Below are 19,194 nucleotides of genomic sequence, written 5' to 3'. Positions count from 1 at the left end.
TTATACTCTCTCTCTCTCTCTCTCTCTCTCTCTCTCTCTCTCTCTCTCTCTCTCTCTCTCTTACATATACGAGATATAAATTATATATTATTTTGCGGTAGATCATATCGAACGTTCTTAAATCGAAGAATTTCTCTTGTATCATATCGCTGCAATAATTTGTATCGTATCGTCGTCGATGGCGTCGTCTCTCGGAAAAGAGAGAGATAGAGAGAGGGAGAGTTGTGGGTGTTAGGTGAGTATAGGTGGGTTCATCGGTAGGTTGGCTCGCTGGCTGACTGCTTGGTATCGATGTGCAGCCTGGCAAGCCGGCTATGCTGGCTCAGCACTCTCCCTCGTTCCTCCTCCGCTACCCTCCTCATCCGTTCTCCTCCTCCTTCTCCTGTTTCTCATCCTCCGGCTCTTCTCTCTCTCTCTCTCTCCCGTGCAGCTTTACTCTCTTGGTCCTAGGACAGCCTCGGTCTCGACATCGTCCCGAAACTCGTCCATAAACTTAACCTTCTTAGAGCCATCGAGCCTACTCGGATGACTTAATTTCTACGACGAAAGAGCAATGACCAAGAGAGAAAAGAAAAAGGAAATGTCGTCGTAAGAGTTAAATTAGAAAGTAATGGATCATCGAGTCATTTTTTAGGGTCAGTTTTTACGAATCGTCTTCCGGAGAGTATCGATTTTTAATTCGATTTTTAAAGACGATGTCGGATTCGGTTCAATTGTCGTAACGCTTGATATAGAGGCTGATGCAAAATAAATATCGGCTAATTGATATTAGTCGCCAGAGCATATCTCGTTCGTCCAGGGCGAACAACTCTTCTTCTATCGTATAGGTATACACGAAGATCGGATAAGTCTGTAATTTTCTGACCAGTCTTCCGAAATCTCGAATGTCGATGGATAAACGAGTCCGAGATTGGCATTGGAGTTAAGACGAAAAGAACGATTCGTCGGATTTCGACGAGCGAAACTTCTCTTTCTCTTCGTCCTTCTCTTTGCCTTTCGAATGCAATTGCCGTCGTAAATCTCGCGGTAAAGTTTGTCGTGCGGCGATACCACGGCCAGACTTTTCTCTCTTCCGAACGATACGATAGATCGGTCTCTTGACCTCGCGGTATAAAGATTTAATAGCATCGCGAAGTCAAGCGAACTTATTCGCCTTTGACGAAGATCGATCTCGCACGTCGACATAGATATCGAGCAAACGTCGTCCGGTTTGCATCTTCCGATTCGATTGTTCTTTTCTCCTTCTCGTTCGTGGACTCGTTCTCTGCAAGGACTCACCGAGAACGTCTTCGCTTTGCTAGGATTACTACCAATTATATCCATTCATCGACGTAGGCCATAGGTAGGTATATTTTTATTTCTTCGTCGAATAATTAATCCAAGCTCAGCTTGGAAACGAGTGGTTCGAGCGCGTATGTGTTCGTCCAAGTCGCATCTTGCCAATTTTTTCGTTATTATCGAGTACGCACGAATGGTAGATCGAATTCTTTCACTAATTAATACGATCGAAGCCCGTTCGAAAAAAATAAGCATCGAGTTTCTCGCTTTCAAAGTCGAACGTCGAGCTTGGTATCGTGGAAAATTTCGCGATCGCGTCGAGAAACCGTACGCGACGGTCTCGTACGAGGGAAAAGAGGAGCAAGAGGACGAGGAGGGGACCGAAGGATGTCGGAGGTGCAGCGTCGACAAATTCCTCGCTCAAACAAAATGGCCAATCCTATCGGCGTTGTTCCTTCTATTTCGGCCCTCGCCGACATTCGCCCCGTCTAGACCAACAAAATTTTCTCCGATCTCTCGTCACCTTCTTTTCTCGTCGGATTAAAGCACGGATAGAACCTTAAAGATTCGAGCCTTAAGAAATAGTACCGCGAATAATATTAGACGCATCTTGTTTGAATTCGATTCGATTAGACGCTCGTAAAGGATTAGAGACAAAATGGCCAAGATCTTTGGTATCGTGCTCGAGAGAGGGAACGAGAGAGAGAGAGAGAGAGAGAGAGAGAGAGAGAGAGAGAGAGAGAGAAGGAAGAGAAGCGAGGGCTTGAGAGGTAGAGGTGCGACAGCGAATAAGGAAAATTTGATATTCATGAAGTATTTTAAAGTCGTGGCATCTCGGAAATGGGTAGGAAGAAGGGCTAAAGGTTAAGACCCGTGGACGTCTGCGGAAAGCTATTTAGATACGAGGCCGCGATTTCCTCTTTTCCCTTGTCCTCGCGAATCACCGTCTCTTCATAAACGCTTCGTGATCCTTGAGCTTTCTCCTCGTTCGCGCGAGAATACGCACGCTCCAATTTTATCGTTCGTCCTTTACGTGAAATGCAGAAAAAGACAGACAGACGGAGAGAGAGAGAGAGAGAGAGAGAGAGAGAGAGAGAGAGAGAGAGAGAGAGAGACTATTGCGATACGACTTTCATCGAGCGAGTCGATCGAGATAAGTAGATATATCGAAACGATGCTACGGGTAAGCTACCGAGGTTCCTATACATTTGTACTCATCTTACAATTTGCCTTAATTTGCGATTCCGAATTTGAAGCTTTGCATGCAAAAGTTGAAAAGTTTTCATTTGAATAATTCTCTCGAAAGTGAGGATACGGGAGTAAAAGTATTCACCGTTTAAAAAACTAAAAGAACGGAAGAAGAAAGTCGAAATGGTGCATCGCGCGACTGAGACTTTTTGATTAAAGTTAATATTTCCAGAAACGTCGAAGTGGTTCCAGTTAGGTGGGCCACCCTGTATATAATATAAGAGTTTTTGGAAAAGAGGAACGTTCCCAAAGAAGCAAAGAAAATAAAGAAGAAAGGGGAAAAGAAGAGAAAAGAAGAGAAGAAGTGGTTGGAAATGGAAGGAGTCGGAGATAAGGGGCGTGAGCAAATGGCGGCAACCGAACGAATCCCAACTCGCGTGGATCGTTTGGGGTGGTCCCAAAGAGCACGCCCACCCTAACGGTGACGTCACCAAGTGACATGCGCGCCAATGTCATGTCACCCCCGTCACGTTCGGCGCGTCGCGCTGCGCTCGAGCGTATCGGCCACCACTCAGATAACGGAGACACCGACGACGACGCATCTCTCTGCTCTGCCGGTGCGCATCCCTCTCTTTTTTTTCTCTTAATGTCTCTCTCTCTCTCTCTCTTTCTCTCTTCTCTCTCTCTCTCTCTCTCTCTCTCTCTCTCTCTCTTTCTGTCTCTCTCTCTCTCTCTCTCTCTCTCTCTGTCCATTTCGTCGTTTCGCGTTTTAATATCGAAATATTTCTCGAAGTGAAAACGACGCTCGGTTCTCCGCGTATTTCGGCGAGCGAAAGTCCTGCTCGGAAGGCTGAGGAGAAGGATTATTATTTGGCGGGAAAGAGGAAACGTCGAGTGGCATCGAAGTGCGAGGAAAAGTGTTAAGTGTCGACGACGACGACGACGACGACGAAAATCATTCCGTCTGTCGAACGAAGGAACGCATCTTTTAGAAGAAACCGTAGAAAGTGTCGGTGCATCGTTGATTCAGACTCACGTGGATCTTCTGCAGCTCTTTCCCTTTTTTCTTCTTTTTTTTTTGCTCGAGGGCTGTAAAGAAAAGTGATCACGACGACGTTGGAAACAGCGACGAGTTGTCAAGGAGGTGCCGGAGGAATACCCGTTGTCACCGAGGAGACGCTCACGTATGCAGCTGCAACGGACGCGGTAGAGAAGGTGGAGGCGCAGGAGGTGGAGGTTGAGGTCGACGAGGTTAAGATGGAAGCCGAGGACCATCTAGCGAGGGAATACGTCCAGGAGTTTGTCCTCGATCATCTCGATCCCGCCGACGTCAAGCGAGAGGTGCTCCCCTTTTCACTTCTTCGATCTTCTTTTTTTCCGCTTTAGTTTCCTTTCTTTCTTTTTGTTTTTTGTTCGTTTGTTTGTTCTTTTTCTTTTTTTTTTTTTTTTCTTTCAATTCTCCTTCCTCCTCTAAAACCCCTTCCGAAGGACATCGAAGAGGGACGTGGTCGCCGCAAAAATAGTAAGAAGAAAGGAATATTTTTAAACAAAGTCGGACGAGTCGCTGAGATGACTCGAAGGAATCGTGTATTTGCCGGCAAACGCACGTGCTCCCCTTCGCGAAACGTTGAAGAATGAATCTTAAAGTTGGTTATATAACAGGAATTATCGATGACGTTGCAGCATGTCGCACGGTCCGTGTATTACGTTTGTATATCCTTATCTCTCTGGTACCATTCATAAAAGTTGAAGTTCATTAGCGAAGTTCAAGAGATAATGACGGTATCGCTGCTCGCTCAATTACAGCGTATAACGTCATAAACTTTTAACGACTTTCTTTCTTTCAACGTTCCAACGTTATTATCGATCGTGAGATCGATCGATTACGTTGTACCGCGCGAATATCACTGTTATTATCGTACGCGCGTAATATCCGTTGTAGAAAGCAGCGTAAGAAATGAATTACGAGCGTTTGGGACACCGTCTCCTATTGGTACATTAATCTATTCGGATGACGATTACAGCTCGCGACGTTGGATCTTTGGTTTCAGGTACGAATGGGTTCGCCGAACGTGATGGTGAACGGAAGCGTGGTGCAAATTCCGGGACAAGTACAAGCTCAGGGCCTGGCTCTGGCGCCGTTGACGCCACCGGCTCACGAGTTAGAGCAACCTCATCCGTTGTACGGGCAACCTCATATACAGGTGCAACACGGGGTGCTGGTGAAGGCACCACCCGGTGGTGCTCCACATTTGACGACCCTTTCGCATCCAGGCACACCACCGGACACGCCGCCGGTCTCTGCCTCTCCACCCCCGTTGCAGCTGCATCGCGCCGAGCGAGATCCTCGCGAACGCAGCGGACTCCTATTGCATCTGCAACAGCCTGGATCCATATTGCAAGATGACATGCAAGTTGGTCCCGGGGTCGGCATGGGCTGGCTCACCCAATCCCTCAGGCAAGAACCGCTGGATCTGAGACCTCACTGTCCTCAGGAACAAGCGCAGGAACCTCATCACGAGGGTTGGTCCTCGTCGACCGCGAACCATCATCACTTTCAGGAGCTTCAACACTTGCCTAGACATACCAGGCATCCCGGTAACGTCTCCTTTACTTATTCCATCGTCGTAATTTCTTTCTCAGATCGAAAACAATAGAAATTTATGATCCGTATCACGGTCGGTGATAAAGATCTCGTCATAAACGACATAGATATCTATGGATTAGATCATGCGATATAGCAGAGAGAGAGATTCGTCGGATAGATCGGACGATGTATCAGATAACGCGACCGGATAAAAGAATTTAACGACGAGAGAGGCTCGTTATCGCCCACAGGTGGGTACATCACAATGTCCAGTCACATCGAGTACTATGGCGGTCCAGGTTCAGGCGGCGGGATGCTTCCCGCGGGCGGGGGTGTGATGCAGAGCATGGAGGATAGCATGCAAGGGATGCCCATGCAACCGGGTAGACCGTTGAGCGTTTGCTCGGTCAGTTCTTGTGGAGCCAGTGGTCCCAGTCCTGCTCACAGAACTGCCAATGGACTTTACTCGAGCTGTGGACCGGCCAATTCGCAGGAGGAGCTCATGAACGACGAGCTCCTCATGTCGCTCTCCGTACGCGAATTGAACAAACGCCTCCATGGTTGCCCGCGGGAAGAGGTGAGTCAGGTCTCTCATTTTTTCAAGCACGCGATCGACCTAACGCGGCTCAAATCTCGATCGATCTTTCTGCTTTGCGATCGCTTTACCGTCAAGACACGAGAACGGGCTAATTCGATCATTTGACTTATCACTGTCCGTCTCGATCGATCGAGAATTTAACTCTGTCGCTTTTAACTTGACTACCTCGAGAACCGGACAAATTTATACTTTCAACTCGTTCAAATCGCGACGTCCTAAAATTGACAAATACAATTTGATCCAAGTTGAAACTAGGAAAAGGACACGATCGTGATTTTTTCTCTTCCGCGTAGACTACGAAAGTCAATGGTTCTCGAGGTGGTGATTTCTCTATGAAATTGTGCGAATGCGAGTGCGAGTGCCATGTGTGTGTGTGTGTGTGTGTGTGTGTGTGTGAGAAATTAGATAACAGAAAAGTTAAGCCAAAAGCGGACGAACGAAAACGTTATAAGCGATCGATCCTCTTGCGAAGGTCGTCCGTTTGAAGCAAAAACGTCGGACTTTGAAGAATCGAGGATACGCGCAAAACTGTCGTAGCAAACGACTACAGCAACGTCACGATCTCGAGACGACCAACAGTAATCTACAAAACGAGCTTCAACGAATGAAGGTCGAGTTGGCTCGGACCCAGCAAGAGCGGGATCTCTACAAGCAACGCTGTGAAATATTGAGGGCTCGTCAAAGTCATCATCACAGTCACAGTCACAATCATCATCAACAGCAAGCCCCTCAGCCGACCCAGCAGCAGCAGCAGCAGCAGCAACAACAGCCGCAGCAGGCTCAGCAACAACATCAGTCCCAGAATCAACATCCTCAGCAGCAACAGCAACCACCGCCGCCGCAGCAGCAACAACAGCCGCAGCAGCAACAACAACAACAACAACAACAGCAGCATCAACAACAACCGGCACCGGCCAGCCCGGAGGTCTATCTATGACATCGACAGCGCCGAGGAGGCGCTTGCTGGACCTGAACGATTATCTCGATGTCGAATCCTTGAGCCGGTGAGTCGATCGAAACGTTTCGTTCTTACTCGCTCGGGTATAGTAAACGGAACCGATTAAAGAACTAGCGACCTCGTAGATACTTCGTAGTAAAAGACACGCGACTTTGCGGGAAAATTCCGGCCGAGCGTTATCAACGCATAAAAATTCATTAAACCGGGAATCACGTCGCGCGCGATAGCATCGCCGGCCGGGGCCCGTTTAAAAACGTTTACGCGCGGCACGCGGAAAGATGTGCGACGAGATAACGACGGACTCGACGGCCGACGTTAACGCCTTCGTAAAAATTATTACATCATCGTTCCGCGAGCGTTACAGGTTTATCATCGTGGTCGTTGAGGCCGCGTCGTCGGCTCGGTTCGGTCTGGCCCCGTTCCGTGCTCCGTCGGAAAAGTAAAGAGATCGATGCTGCCGTAAACGGTTATATCGTTGCCCTTTTTTTCCTTTTTCCCAGTTTGCGGCGATCCACTTGCGAGATACGAACGACACCCTTTACGTGCTTCGTAGCCATCTCTGCTAGGATACCTTTGGAACGATCGAAATAGTTTTCATTAAGATTCGATTCGCGTATTTTCACGGATAAATGAAAAAAAGCGTCGCGGTTACTCGCTTTAACGACATTACGGTCGAGGTCGATTCGGGGTCAGCATTTAAATAAGATTAAGCTCGCGCCAAGCAGCTTTTCCGGATCGGATCAACATTGTAATCCCTCGTTGCTTCCCACGGGCCAGGACACCTTCCATTAGAAATTTACGTTTCAAGCGTGTGCGACGTGTCGACGCGTGGTGCTAAACGCTCCTTAAAAGTCCATTAAAAAATCAACCAATCCGAAACGTTCGTCGGCAAATTTTCAAGGCGTTGGATCCTTCTCTTTCTTTTATCCTTCTTCTTTTTTTTTTCTTTTTCATCGCTTGTGGTTTCTCGATAATTTTCTTTTTACAGCTTCTCGAGAACGATCGTGGATCGAGAAATGGGATTGAAGATGGAAGGAAGGTGCGAGCGATACCTCTGAGAGATGGCGTTATCTCGACGGCGCGCCTCGATTCCGAAAAACGATAGAAGCGAGAACGCTCTATGCGTGCGCGTGTACACGTTATAAAAAAGGTTTATACGAGGATAGATGGCTTTCGGTTACTCTTTTTCGTTTTTCTTTTCACGACGCTTCGTCGTGTTCTCCTCGTTCCTCCGTCGCGCTCGAGTCTACGCAGTCCGCATGGAATTGTGTTCGATGCGAAGAAAATTGATGAAAACGGTGCAAAAGGGACGAGACGGATTAGCGCTTCGTTAGCAAGAGGAATGGAGAAATAGGAGGATGCGGAAGAAGGATAGGACACTTATAATTGAGTTAAGCAAAATGTAGAATTAAGGAACGCGAAAGGAATACGAACGGATTTCTTTTCTTTTTCTCACTTACTTTCTAACAAACGCCGACGGCTCTTTTCCCCCGAGTCTGGCGTTCGAGCTACGTGTGTACATATTTACATTCATCCTACATTGTTTATGTAATATATGATCGCGTCGCTTTGAAGAATAGCCTATCGATCGTCGCGAGGCCATCGTCGACAGTATTTTTCAAGACTATCGCGAGCAAAAAACTCGCGCTCTCTTCTAACGTCAATTTTACTTACGATTAGGGCATTCACGGAAGTTTCGATACGAGACACGATTTCGTCCCGTCTCTTCTTTCTCCTTTCTCTATTTCTTTATTATCGTTTCTATTTTTGTTATCGTTTCCCTAGGCGAGATTGACATTTCGCTTTATCTCGACGTTAGTCTCCCCCCCCCCACCTCTCTCTCTCTCTCTCCCTTTTTTCTACTTTCTTCGCTCCTTTTAACTCTATTTTACCAATATCTAGATCGATCTGTCTCTTCCGTGAGTCGAATAGAACAAAAGAGAAGGGCGAAACTTTGATCGTTAATATATATTATCGCGTAATTAGATCTCCCGCGCAAAGGGCCGAAAAACAGGCATACATCGTTTTAATATGACTATGGCACAAAAAATAATCGGTATACGGTATACCTGTACGGTATTTCTCTACGACTTGGCTTCTTCGACCATGGAGGAAGGAAAGAGTAACGAAGAAGAGGAGGAAGAAGGATCTCCATCTCTCTCGATTCTACAAATTCGACAGAACGAACGAAGAAGTCGAGCGATTAACGTGCGTTAGACGATGGCGTAACTTTGACTTTTGAGGAGAACGACGATCCTTTTGCGTGAGAAGGACAAGGTAAGAAAAACCAGGGAAATATTCAATTCGACCAAATTTCAAAAACAGGACGAAATTAAAGAAGAAAATGTGAAAAATCGAGTCGGGGCCAATGGTCTTCGTCTATTCAACGAAAACGCTTACCTACGCGCAAAGCTACGCCACCGATCCTAATTAGAAGAATATTATGCATATAAAAAAAAGTATATATATATACATATTATATATATATATATATAAATATATTATTGTTTTCTCGTACGGACCACGCTCGGCCACGACCCCACGGGCCGAAACTTGTCCGATTCGATTTAAGAATGTTTTAATTCCCGTTACATCGTCTCTCGTGTGTACATAAAAGTAATTATTATACTTCTTATTATAAATAAACGTCGACACAGAATCCGACAGTTTCAGATAGCCGACGGAGTCGTATTATTTCGAAACATCCAAAACCACCTCCCTTGACCGCTAGCTCCCGTCGATATGACCCGTTAACCGCTAATTTTAATCAACGCGATTGATTAGAGATTAGAGATAAACGAAAAAGATTTCAGGAGAGAAGAGGAGGAGAGGAATGAAAGTAAAGAAAGAAAAATCGAGGACTCGCTTCAGCCGAGCGATTCGCATTTCGCACGAAAATCGTGGATTCAGCGTTTCGTTTGAACCCACGCAACCGAGAGAAGGGAAAAGCCCTCTTTGCGCTTATCGCGTGTTCTTCTGTGTAACAATATTCTTCCAGCCAACAAATTTCCTTCTCCTCCTCTTCTTTCTCCATTTGCGATGTCCCTTTCCCCCCCCCCGCGGTCACAATTTCGCGCATTCTACCTACTCGGATTTCAAGTAGCGAAACCAATATCTTGCTTACGTCGTGGTAATTAAATCCTACTGCTATGTGTCACGCACCGAGTTAATCTTTATTTAAAGAATTCCGGGTAGACTCTCCTTGATTATCTTTCTTAATCGTTTATATCGAAATCTCTCTTTTTCTCGTTAAAAGCTTTTTCTTTCCTTTCCTTTTCTTTTTTTGTCAATGAAATCGTTTGATATTCATTGTCCCGCGAATTTTTAATCGCCTTTAATTCAATTTACAATCGAGAACAAATCGTGAAGTATTTATTGATAATAAATTGTCGTCATTGATCGTTTCTTTTCAAGAATAATGTCAGAAATACGTACACGCATACGTAATAAATACGTATTATAGTAACGATAAGGCTTATTAAAGAAAGAAAAGAAAGGAAGCGAAAAGAGAAAAAAAAAGAAAGAAAACGGAGAAAAAAAAAGAAACAGAAAATGAACAGAATGGAGTAACTTTAGCGTTCTCGCGCTTCCCTCGCTTTATTTGCAACGCCATTTCTGCTGACTGCGTCGCTTCGACGATGAATCCATCGGGATGGAACGTCGGTAAACAAAACGTTCACCTCTTCCAACCTGACCCCACCATCCACCTCCACGAGCACCACCTCCCGAAGCCCGTAGCTCGCGATAAACTTTGATCGAGTTTGCGTTGCATGATTCTTTCCATCTCTATCTCTATCTCCATCTCCGTCTCTATCCCCATCTCAGTTCTCTACGGAGTTAATTCACATCTATATTATTATTGTTATTATCGTTATCATTATCATTATCATCATCATTATTATTATTACTATTATTATTACTATTATTATTGCTATCATTATTACTATTATTATTATTATAATTATTATTATTATTTGCGAGCGCGTATTTTCATGGAAATACATATTTTTCTAAGACACTCGAACGCAAGTTTATACACATCTGTTCAGTCTGTTCTTCCTTGATTTTCTTTTTTACATCGTTTAGATATAAAGAAACTAGAGTTAAAAGAGTGTCAACGTACAAGAGCGCGAAAGATCGCACGAGTTGACAGGCTTGAAGTTTGATAAACTTCTAACGAGGATTTAACCGACTCGTCCACACAGGGGGTTGCTCGACAATGGGCTTGTCTTCGATTCCGGACAACCCTCCCTTAACGACAGACGTTGCTTCGTTACTCGACTGGATCGGATCGACTAATCGTTACTTCCAACAGGTTCGTATTTACGTTTGGAAATTCTTTCCAAAATTCTTAAATACGCGGAATAAGGAAGACATTTACGAAGTATGAATAAATAATAAAATTTTCTTCGAGACTCGCATCCTTTGTCATTTCTTTTTCTGGAATCTAGTTATAATTCGACTGTAATTAAAATGGGGCAATGAAGGTATCGCGTTTCACGAGTCACGACTGACATTTTATAAACATTAACGATTAACATCGATAAACGTTAATCGATGCTTATATATTTCAAAGAGACTGCATCGAGAAAAAGGACTAGAACTAGATACGAACGATGTTGAAGAGAGAAAGACGGGCAGTCGGAAAGGGGTTGCAGAGAAAGAGAGTAAAAGAGAGCGGGCGAGGGGTTGAAGGGTGGAAAGGACTAGGCAGGAAACGAGTTGGAGGTGAGACGAGCTTTATTGTCAAGTCACGCCAGCATCGTGTCCTATCTCTATCTTCCAGCTTCACCCTTCTTGCAGCCAGCTCTCTCACTCTCTCTCTCTCTCTCTCTCTCTCTCTCTCTCTGTCTCTCTTTCTCTCTCGTCCATGACGTAGATGGCCTCATCCTACCAACATCCCTTCTCTAGCTACTCTCGGTCACCTTTCTTCCTTTCCTTTCTTTCCTGCGATAGTGCAGCGCACGTGCGCCTTCTTCCACTTTCCTTTCTTTTACGCTCTTAGCGTTCGTCCGTGCTTTTCCTCTTTCGTCTTTTTCGTATCTCCCGTTGGAAGCAAACGAGTACTTTGGCCCAAGTACCGGCGGAAAAATCGATATACGAATTTTCTATTTGATGATAATAATATTTATTATGATTTACGAGTCGGCATGCGAATCTTGACCAAGTCGTCAATGTCAAAGGAGATCGCGCCAGCCACGCTGTTTATCGTCTTTCTTAACGTCGATAGAAATACGACACCGGGCTTCGGGATTGTAAGTGGAGTCAATTCATTGCTACCAAGTCGAACGATCGTTGTTTACAGTCGTTAATCTCGAGAGCATTTCTTCTCGCAACTCGATATCTCGAATCTGATGTTTTATCGTGGACCACACGTGTAACTATTACGTAATATTACATACGTATATATCTTTCTCCATCTCTCTCTCTCTATCTCTCTCTCTCTCTCTCTCTCTCTCTCCCTACATAAGCCTTCTGGCTGACTAGGAACGTTGGAGGATGGGAAAGAGAAAAGTGTAAGGATTGGAATTATGAATTATCCGATCGTTTCGGAAAAAGATCGCATTAGCGATCTACGTCCTTTCGAGGAGGACGTCGAACTTTACGCGGATAAAAAAATACTTTGTAGAGTTCCGGTTCTCGCGTCTTTCGTCCATGCTCGGAAGGTGAGAAAAACTCGAAGAAGGAATAAAAGGGAGAAAGAAAGAGAGATGACGATAGAAAGGGAAAAGAGGGTCGAAGGAAGGACAAATCAATCGGTCCGACTCATTTCGTCGTCGCAGCTTTAAGCCGGTGACGTCACGTTTACTCTCGCCGCGACGGAGAATCCAGAGAAAGGGAAGATTCGGCGACGCCAGCATCTTTCACTTCTGATGACGATGTAGGTTCGCGGTGGTTGATGACGCGGCACGTACGTTATATCCGTACCTACGGACGGACACACAGACGCACGCACACACAAACAGGAGGGGGGGGGACACACATGGAAGCTTCCGCATTCACCGAATGAACGAATGAACGAAACCTGCGGAGAGACGCGGAAGTATAGAGATCACGAAGACGAGCACCTTGACCGAGTCTCGGCGACCACCAATCGTAGATCGATACCGAAAATACCATTCTCGAACTTTCCTTTCGTTTCGTCGACGCTCGCGTGCTAAAAGTATACCGTCGAACGATGACGTTCTATGGCCGATCGATTGGTCGAATTAATTGATTCGTTGAAATCTCGTGAAAATTTCTTGGAGACAATACTTTGATATTTTTCTCAGACATATCGAGCGAGAGACATTGACGGAGGCCCGGTTTAACGACCCTGAAGAAGACCACCCTGACCCAGTCGTAGAGTCGGCTCGTCAAAAAGAATCGATACTAGCTAATCAGATCAAACTACCCTACCACTCCTTTCTATCGCGGATGCCCGCAGATAGGATCGAGTGGTTCTCGTCGAACGCGAAGATCTCACGCATTTCGGACAGATTCGAGCTACTTGATTTACCTTCGATTTAATTTCATTTGATCTACGTTGCATATAATATCGCTCGATTCGAATTAGAAGAATCCCTTGAGATAATCTTTAGCTTCACCCTTTCATCGATATTAAAGAAAAAAACACTAGATATTTTAAAATGGATAAGGATTTAACTTTTTCCAATTTCGATCTCGTCGTCGTTGCTGTTCAGGAAAGACTGTTGGGGTTCGTTCCAGCAATGGCAGACGGAGCCAGGCCCTTCCTAGGCGTAGACCGGTAGTGATTTAGTGCGATCCGATCAGCGAGTAAAGTCCAGCATCCGATCAGCTGGACCATAAATATCAGGTGTTTTTTTACCACGCAGACGAGGGTGCTCGCGCAAGTGAGACGACGTAACGCGATAGCTTCGTCCTCCTTCCTCTTTTTCGAACAATGTGTGACCTCTGACCGAGGGAGTCAAGCTCGGTGACTACCAGCACATTCGTCTTCTCGTTACCGAGAACATCCCTTTCTCTCCTCCTCCTTCTTCCTCCTTCTCTTCTTCTTTCTCTTCTTAGGATCTCTTTCAATTCTTTACAAACGACCGACTCTTTTTCTACCTTCTCTCTCTCCCTCTCTTTCCTTCTCTTAGTTTTAATTTTTTTTCTTTTCATCAAATAGTTTCGTCAAATTCACGTTGATTATATTCGAAATATTTTACCTCGGCCTACGAGAGAAAAGAAGAGAAGATAAACGTCGTCGTTAATTTCTCAAAAGTTTCAGTCTTTAAGACGCTACCATTGCTTGGATATTTACCAATTATATATATATATATATATATATATATATATATATAAAGAGAGAGAGAGAGAGAGAGAGAGAGAGAGAGAGAGCACACATCGCGCGATTCGCTTCTCGGTCGCCTAGCTTAACTACACTTTTATAGCGCTTCCCGACTTTAAACGGATAATTTTTATCCGCTAAGCCACCACGCTGGTAGATTTCATCTCCCAGCCCTCTCCTCATCCTCCTCGTACCGAGGGCCGATTGCCACGAGATGAGAAGAAACGACTCTCGTCGTCGGTGCTTCTGGCGAACGGGGCTGTACGGGGGTGGAGGATGACTTCGGCACCCTCCCAACGTCCCAGGCGACCCCTCATAAAATTAAGTCAAACAGCTACGGGGTGCCGGCACTCGTTTTTCCCTTTAAGAGTAGACTGCAGAGAGAGAGAAAGAGAGAAATAGCAAGGGGTGAGATTCAAATTGTTCGTGGCAACTACGACGACGCCTCGACGAAAACCATCCGCCACAATCTTTAGACCTTCTCTTTATTCTCTCTCTCTCTCTCTCTCTCTCTCTCTCTCTCTCTCTCTCTCTCTCTCTCTCTCTAATCTTTAATGTCGTTCATTTTTAATACAACGAAATGCGTTAGAAATAGCGAGTTATAAAGACGAAGGGAAAGAGAGGTAAGATGCGACAAGTTCCTGTCCGTTTTGGCCAGATGGAATTGCTTTCGTCGTCGTCGTTGTCGTGAATTCGATTCGCGATCGTTCATGCGAGTAGCCACGAGGGACACCCACTGGTGCGAAGCAACCCCCCGCCAAAAGACAAATTTGATTGCGTTTCAACTCCTTTTCTTTCTCTCTTTTTCGCGTTTTTCTCGCTTCGTATACATCACTCATTCACCGGCTCGTCATCAACCGTGATTGACGAGTGATATCGTTAACGGTTTTAAAAGACGTAACCCCCTGGATGGCGAGAGCGATCTAGCGCGATGATCTCGTTAGAGATCTTGTCGGTCCTTTTCCTCCCTCCAATCTCCCGCGTCTTTTTTTCACTTTTTTCTTCTTTCATTTACGTAAATCCAACCGTATTTTTTATCCCTTCGATCGATATACAAATTGTACGATACTCTTCTTATTTAAAATTCTTCTACATAAAAATAGCTAAGTAGCATGTGTACACCTTATTGTTACTAAGAATCTGTCATTGAAAAGGCATTAGGAAAAGTATAAAAATGTATTATAAAGATGAAGAGGGTAAGACCAATTTACAATTAGCGAGTAAGATAGAGAAAGAGAGAGAGAGAGAGAGAGAGAGAGAGAGAGAGAGAGAGAGAGAGAGAGAGAGGATCGTAGAGGGAGATCGTAGTCGGGGAGCAGGGTAGCAGGGTAGCAGGGTAGCAGGGTTTTCTCGCGCCGTCGCTCTTCACGAGGTGTTCCCACGAGGTACAGGGAAATACCTATCGGCTCGTAGGGTGGTTCTGGTACTCCTGGTTTGCGATCGAGGCGCCTGGCGCCAGTTCAGCCATCGTTTGCTCCGCCTACTCGCGATACAACCTTCGACCATCTCTTCCCTTTACCCTCCACCCCCGTTTCCCCACTTCTCACTTACCCCGAGCATCGTCCAGTTATTATCATCATTATTCGGCGCACACTGTCTTGAACTATCCTTATTCTCTCTCTCTCTCTCTCTCTCTCTCTCTCTCTTCCCGCCGTAGTGAAATTCTTTAATCCGTAGCGATATTCAAAATTGGAATCTAGGTATATTTTTATATCAAGGTATTTTTTTTCTTTTTGCCCGAAACCGTACAAACGCATGTAGAAAGTAACGCTCGAACGTGATAATAATTTCCAAAGTAGTATCATCGATTATTATTAATCATTGTTTCGTAAAAGATTTCTTTTCATTCGGATCGAAGAAAAAGGAGAGCGAATATAACGAAATACCAATTTATGAATGGATCGTTACGATATAAGACGGAATCGGCGACGTCGTTTACGATACAAAGGTTAAATGTTTCGGCAATGATTTAGAGGAGGGTGAAACGGAGATATCGATCGATCGACGATGCGTTTATCAAGGACGCACTCGCGAATGACCATCGAACTGCTGGAAACAATTCCATTCGGTGGAGTCCATTGGCATTCGAAGACGTCTATCGTCTATCGTATTAAAGATAAGATAATGGTTTGAAAACGTTTAAAGAAATTCCCGGTAGGTCTCGAGTTCGGGATTTTTCTTTATTTTCTTCTACTCGATGGAACATCTGTGCGGTGCACGCGCAGGGAGCGATATGGGCCATCGGGTTCTTTAGCATTTTTATGCGAGCTGCCGCTGACAGTTTATTTTATTATGTCTCGAGGCATCTGACCATCGTCCATCCTCCGGGAGAATTCATAAGTCAAGTCCTCGCACGGGTATGTGGGAGGGGCAGAGGCAGAGGCAGAGAACGCGGACACGAGCATGACGATTTCGATTTTTCTCCGTTAACGCTTTCGGAAAATAAAGCGTTGGGATCTAGTCGATCGCAAACTCGTCCTGAATCTCCTCGTTTGGATTTACGAGTGTTGAAGGCGCACCTAACGTCTCTCAGCTATTCTTTTTTCTCGGTAGCTTCGTAAAACCATCCCCGATCGCGTATCACCGTCGACTTGCACGCGATTAGCATGACAACGCGTTCCGGGAGTAGGAGATAGTTTCTTACCCTCCCTCGTGTCGATCTATGCGTTCGCACATAGATGGACGGGCCATGCGAGAGTTACCCCTACGATATATTCGTGGTAGTTTGCAAGGGGTGAAAGAGGAGTGGATAGAACGGTCCAGGGCTGTCCGGCAGTATTTTTTATCTAGTCACGGTCAACTGGCTGATCGGACCACCCGCCCATTATTAGCGCAGCACACAAACACGCGCCCGATCGGACGTCCGATCGTCTAAGAAATCCTTGTGTGCGTCTGGAAGCACGCAAAGCCAACGAGTCGGTGGTCGGCAGCTTATGGTTCTCCTTGCCGGGCTCCGAGGCAATAGCGAGACACTGTCCGAAGGGTGGACCGAACCACCCTCCATTTCTCTCCTTTCTTCCTTCCTCTCTTCCCTCTCCTTCTACTTTGTCCTTCACTCGCCTTCGCTACTTTTTCCTTCATCCCAGAGGTTTTATCTTTTTAGTATTATTGCGCGATCGCCGCACTGCCAGATCATCCCTTGCTATAGTGGAGAGACGGAAAGAAGGGTGCCGTTGACGGTCTCTCTCTCTCTCTCTCTCTCTCTCTCTCTCTCTCTCTCTCTTACTTTTTCGACAGGGACAAAGAAAAGAACTACGAAATGTCCGACTGTTCCAACTTACTCCTCTTATTAGCATGAACATATTTCGGCGGTCTCGCGTTCGCGGTTTATCGTTAGATCCTAAGGTTACGTATTTATGGGATTGCCTCTTTTAATCGAGCCACGTCACTCCTTGGATGCTCGTTAATCCGCTAAAAATATATTTCCATCGACGGAGTGTAGCGTCTGTAACTTGTCTCTCTCTCTCTCTCTCTCTCTCTCTCTCTCTCTCTGTCCGTCTCGTGTACATAAGTTGTTACATATATGCGCCACTGCCATAAAGATAGCGCACCGACATCAGATAGCTTTGGAACGGCAGGATAGGTTTGTAGAGGGTGGAAGAGAGAGAGAGAGAGAGAGAGAGAAAAGAGGGTGCCTTCTCTACCCCGAATCACTATGGCATTCTTCCAAAAAATCAAACTCATATGGCACTTTGTGTTTCACTCTACGTTCTCCCCGAAGGATCTATCGGCAAACGTCGATCCCCTCTCGAGATCGCGTCTTATATTAACGTCACCACGGTATTTAATTTCTCATTCGATATGCTCGTATTATCGAGAGATCGACGAAGAATTTTCTATTTTTTTTTCTTTCTTTTTGGTAAGAACAGGATTGATTTAGTCGCTTCGAGATTCGAAAGAGACAAAAGAGAATGGAAGAAGGAGGTTCGTCTGTCTTATTTTATGGGTGTCGATGATGTCAGAGATTCGGCCCATAAAAAGAAATTTACCGAAGGCTTTAGAGGTCCCCGGACCGAAAAGGAAAAACTCGATACCGAAGACAAAGACTCCTCCGTTCTCCTTTTTATTATTTTTCTTTCGATTTCGTTCGGCAAGTTTTGTCGTCGCTTTCTCTCCGAGCACGACCGCGGGAAGTTTCTTATTTTTTACGCTTTCGGACACGGAGCAGGAATTCAACGGCGGTCGAATAAGGTTAAGTAGGTGCAGATTGAGTCGAGAACGGAAGCCTCACGGATGCAACGGACGAGGGCGTAAGACCGTTTGGCGTTAAGGGTAGAAATGTGGTCGGAGTTACCTCATCGCCGGCTCTCCGTCTCTTCGTATACCGAACGAACGGACGCTGCGAATCGAAGCCCCACCGCGTGTGCGTGTGCGTGCGCGCGTGTTGTCGCAAACGAGCGGATAGAGTCCGGACTGTACCAGCCATCGGGCTACTTTGCCACCGGTATTATGTCAATAGCGTAGGGTCAGAGATAATTGGATCATACTTGACACGGCGCTCCACGAGCCAACAGCTGATCGTTAAAAAAATGCTCGATGAAAAGTACGAAGGGGTTAAAATATAAGCGAGAAACATCGTTCTCGTTTCGCCCACTCGGGAGTTTGATTTATCGCCCTTGAGACGGGATAAGAAGAGAATTGTTTAAAACGGACGAGGTAAAGGGCATTTAAACGGTCCCTGGGCGCGTGCGAGCCGCGTGAAATTTTCAAGGGTGAGACAAGCGGGGAGACCGACTGCAAAGTGAATCGAATTTTCAGCCCGTGTAAGCCCGCCGCGACGAGCTTCCGAGGGTACCCACCCTGGGCGGACGCGGTAACGAGGCGGTCGTGCGCGTTCTACCCTAAACGGCGTTCCACTAGCCCGCTCTCAGATCCTCGAAACAACGATATTTATGCTCGCCATCGACTCGAAAAATAGTCCATATCGCTCGAACGACTCTCGCGGTATTTAATGCAAAAGTCCTCGATTCTACGTTACTCGTATACTCTTCGTTATCCTTTCACCGAATAAACACGGAAAAGGATCCATTACCGTTCGAGAGGTGCTATAAAGGAAAAGAAGTATCGGTGACTCTGGGAGGAAAGAGGAAGGCGTTGGAAACGTCTCGTTGGGTCGCGTTAACGAGGGTAATAAGCTCGTCAACGACGAAACGGAAGGCCTCGACGCGTCACGTCTCGACGCGTTATTAATGTCGGCCGTCGCGACGCACTACGCAACTGTTGAACGTCAACGTGACCGGTTCAACGGCGTTGCGTTACGGGAGACGCGAGAACCGCTCGTTATAATCCTG

At 45.8% G+C, this 19,194-nt stretch overlaps 1 protein-coding gene across 6 annotated transcripts; it reads left to right on the top strand.

Annotated features, from left to right (window-relative positions):
- The first annotated feature begins 740 nt into the window (after positions 1-740).
- On the top strand, positions 741-9,285 carry LOC122635799 (ras-interacting protein RIP3-like). Of its 6 annotated transcripts, none has more exons than XM_043826459.1 (6): positions 741-1,342; positions 2,699-3,083; positions 4,518-5,064; positions 5,305-5,639; positions 6,124-6,655; positions 7,598-9,285. In XM_043826459.1, exons 2-5 carry the CDS (start codon positions 2,976-2,978, stop codon positions 6,586-6,588), a joined length of 1,455 nt encoding a protein of 484 aa, XP_043682394.1. In that variant the 5' UTR covers positions 741-1,342; positions 2,699-2,975; the 3' UTR covers positions 6,589-6,655; positions 7,598-9,285. The 6 variants fall into 6 exon arrangements, with proteins under 6 accessions (XP_043682394.1, XP_043682399.1, XP_043682397.1 ...); XM_043826462.1 differs by lacking the exon at positions 2,699-3,083 and adding an exon at positions 3,260-3,807 and having other exon boundaries at positions 743-1,342; XM_043826461.1 differs by lacking the exon at positions 741-1,342 and adding an exon at positions 3,260-3,807 and having other exon boundaries at positions 1,453-3,083.
- Positions 9,286-19,194: the final 9,909 nt, after the last annotated feature.

This window comes from Vespula pensylvanica, chromosome 19 (genome assembly GCF_014466175.1).
Source record: "Vespula pensylvanica isolate Volc-1 chromosome 19, ASM1446617v1, whole genome shotgun sequence".
Lineage (NCBI taxonomy): Eukaryota > Metazoa > Arthropoda > Insecta > Hymenoptera > Vespidae > Vespula > Vespula pensylvanica.
Note: the sequence above shows the minus strand (reverse complement) of the source record. Positions and strands in the feature narration are given on the sequence as shown.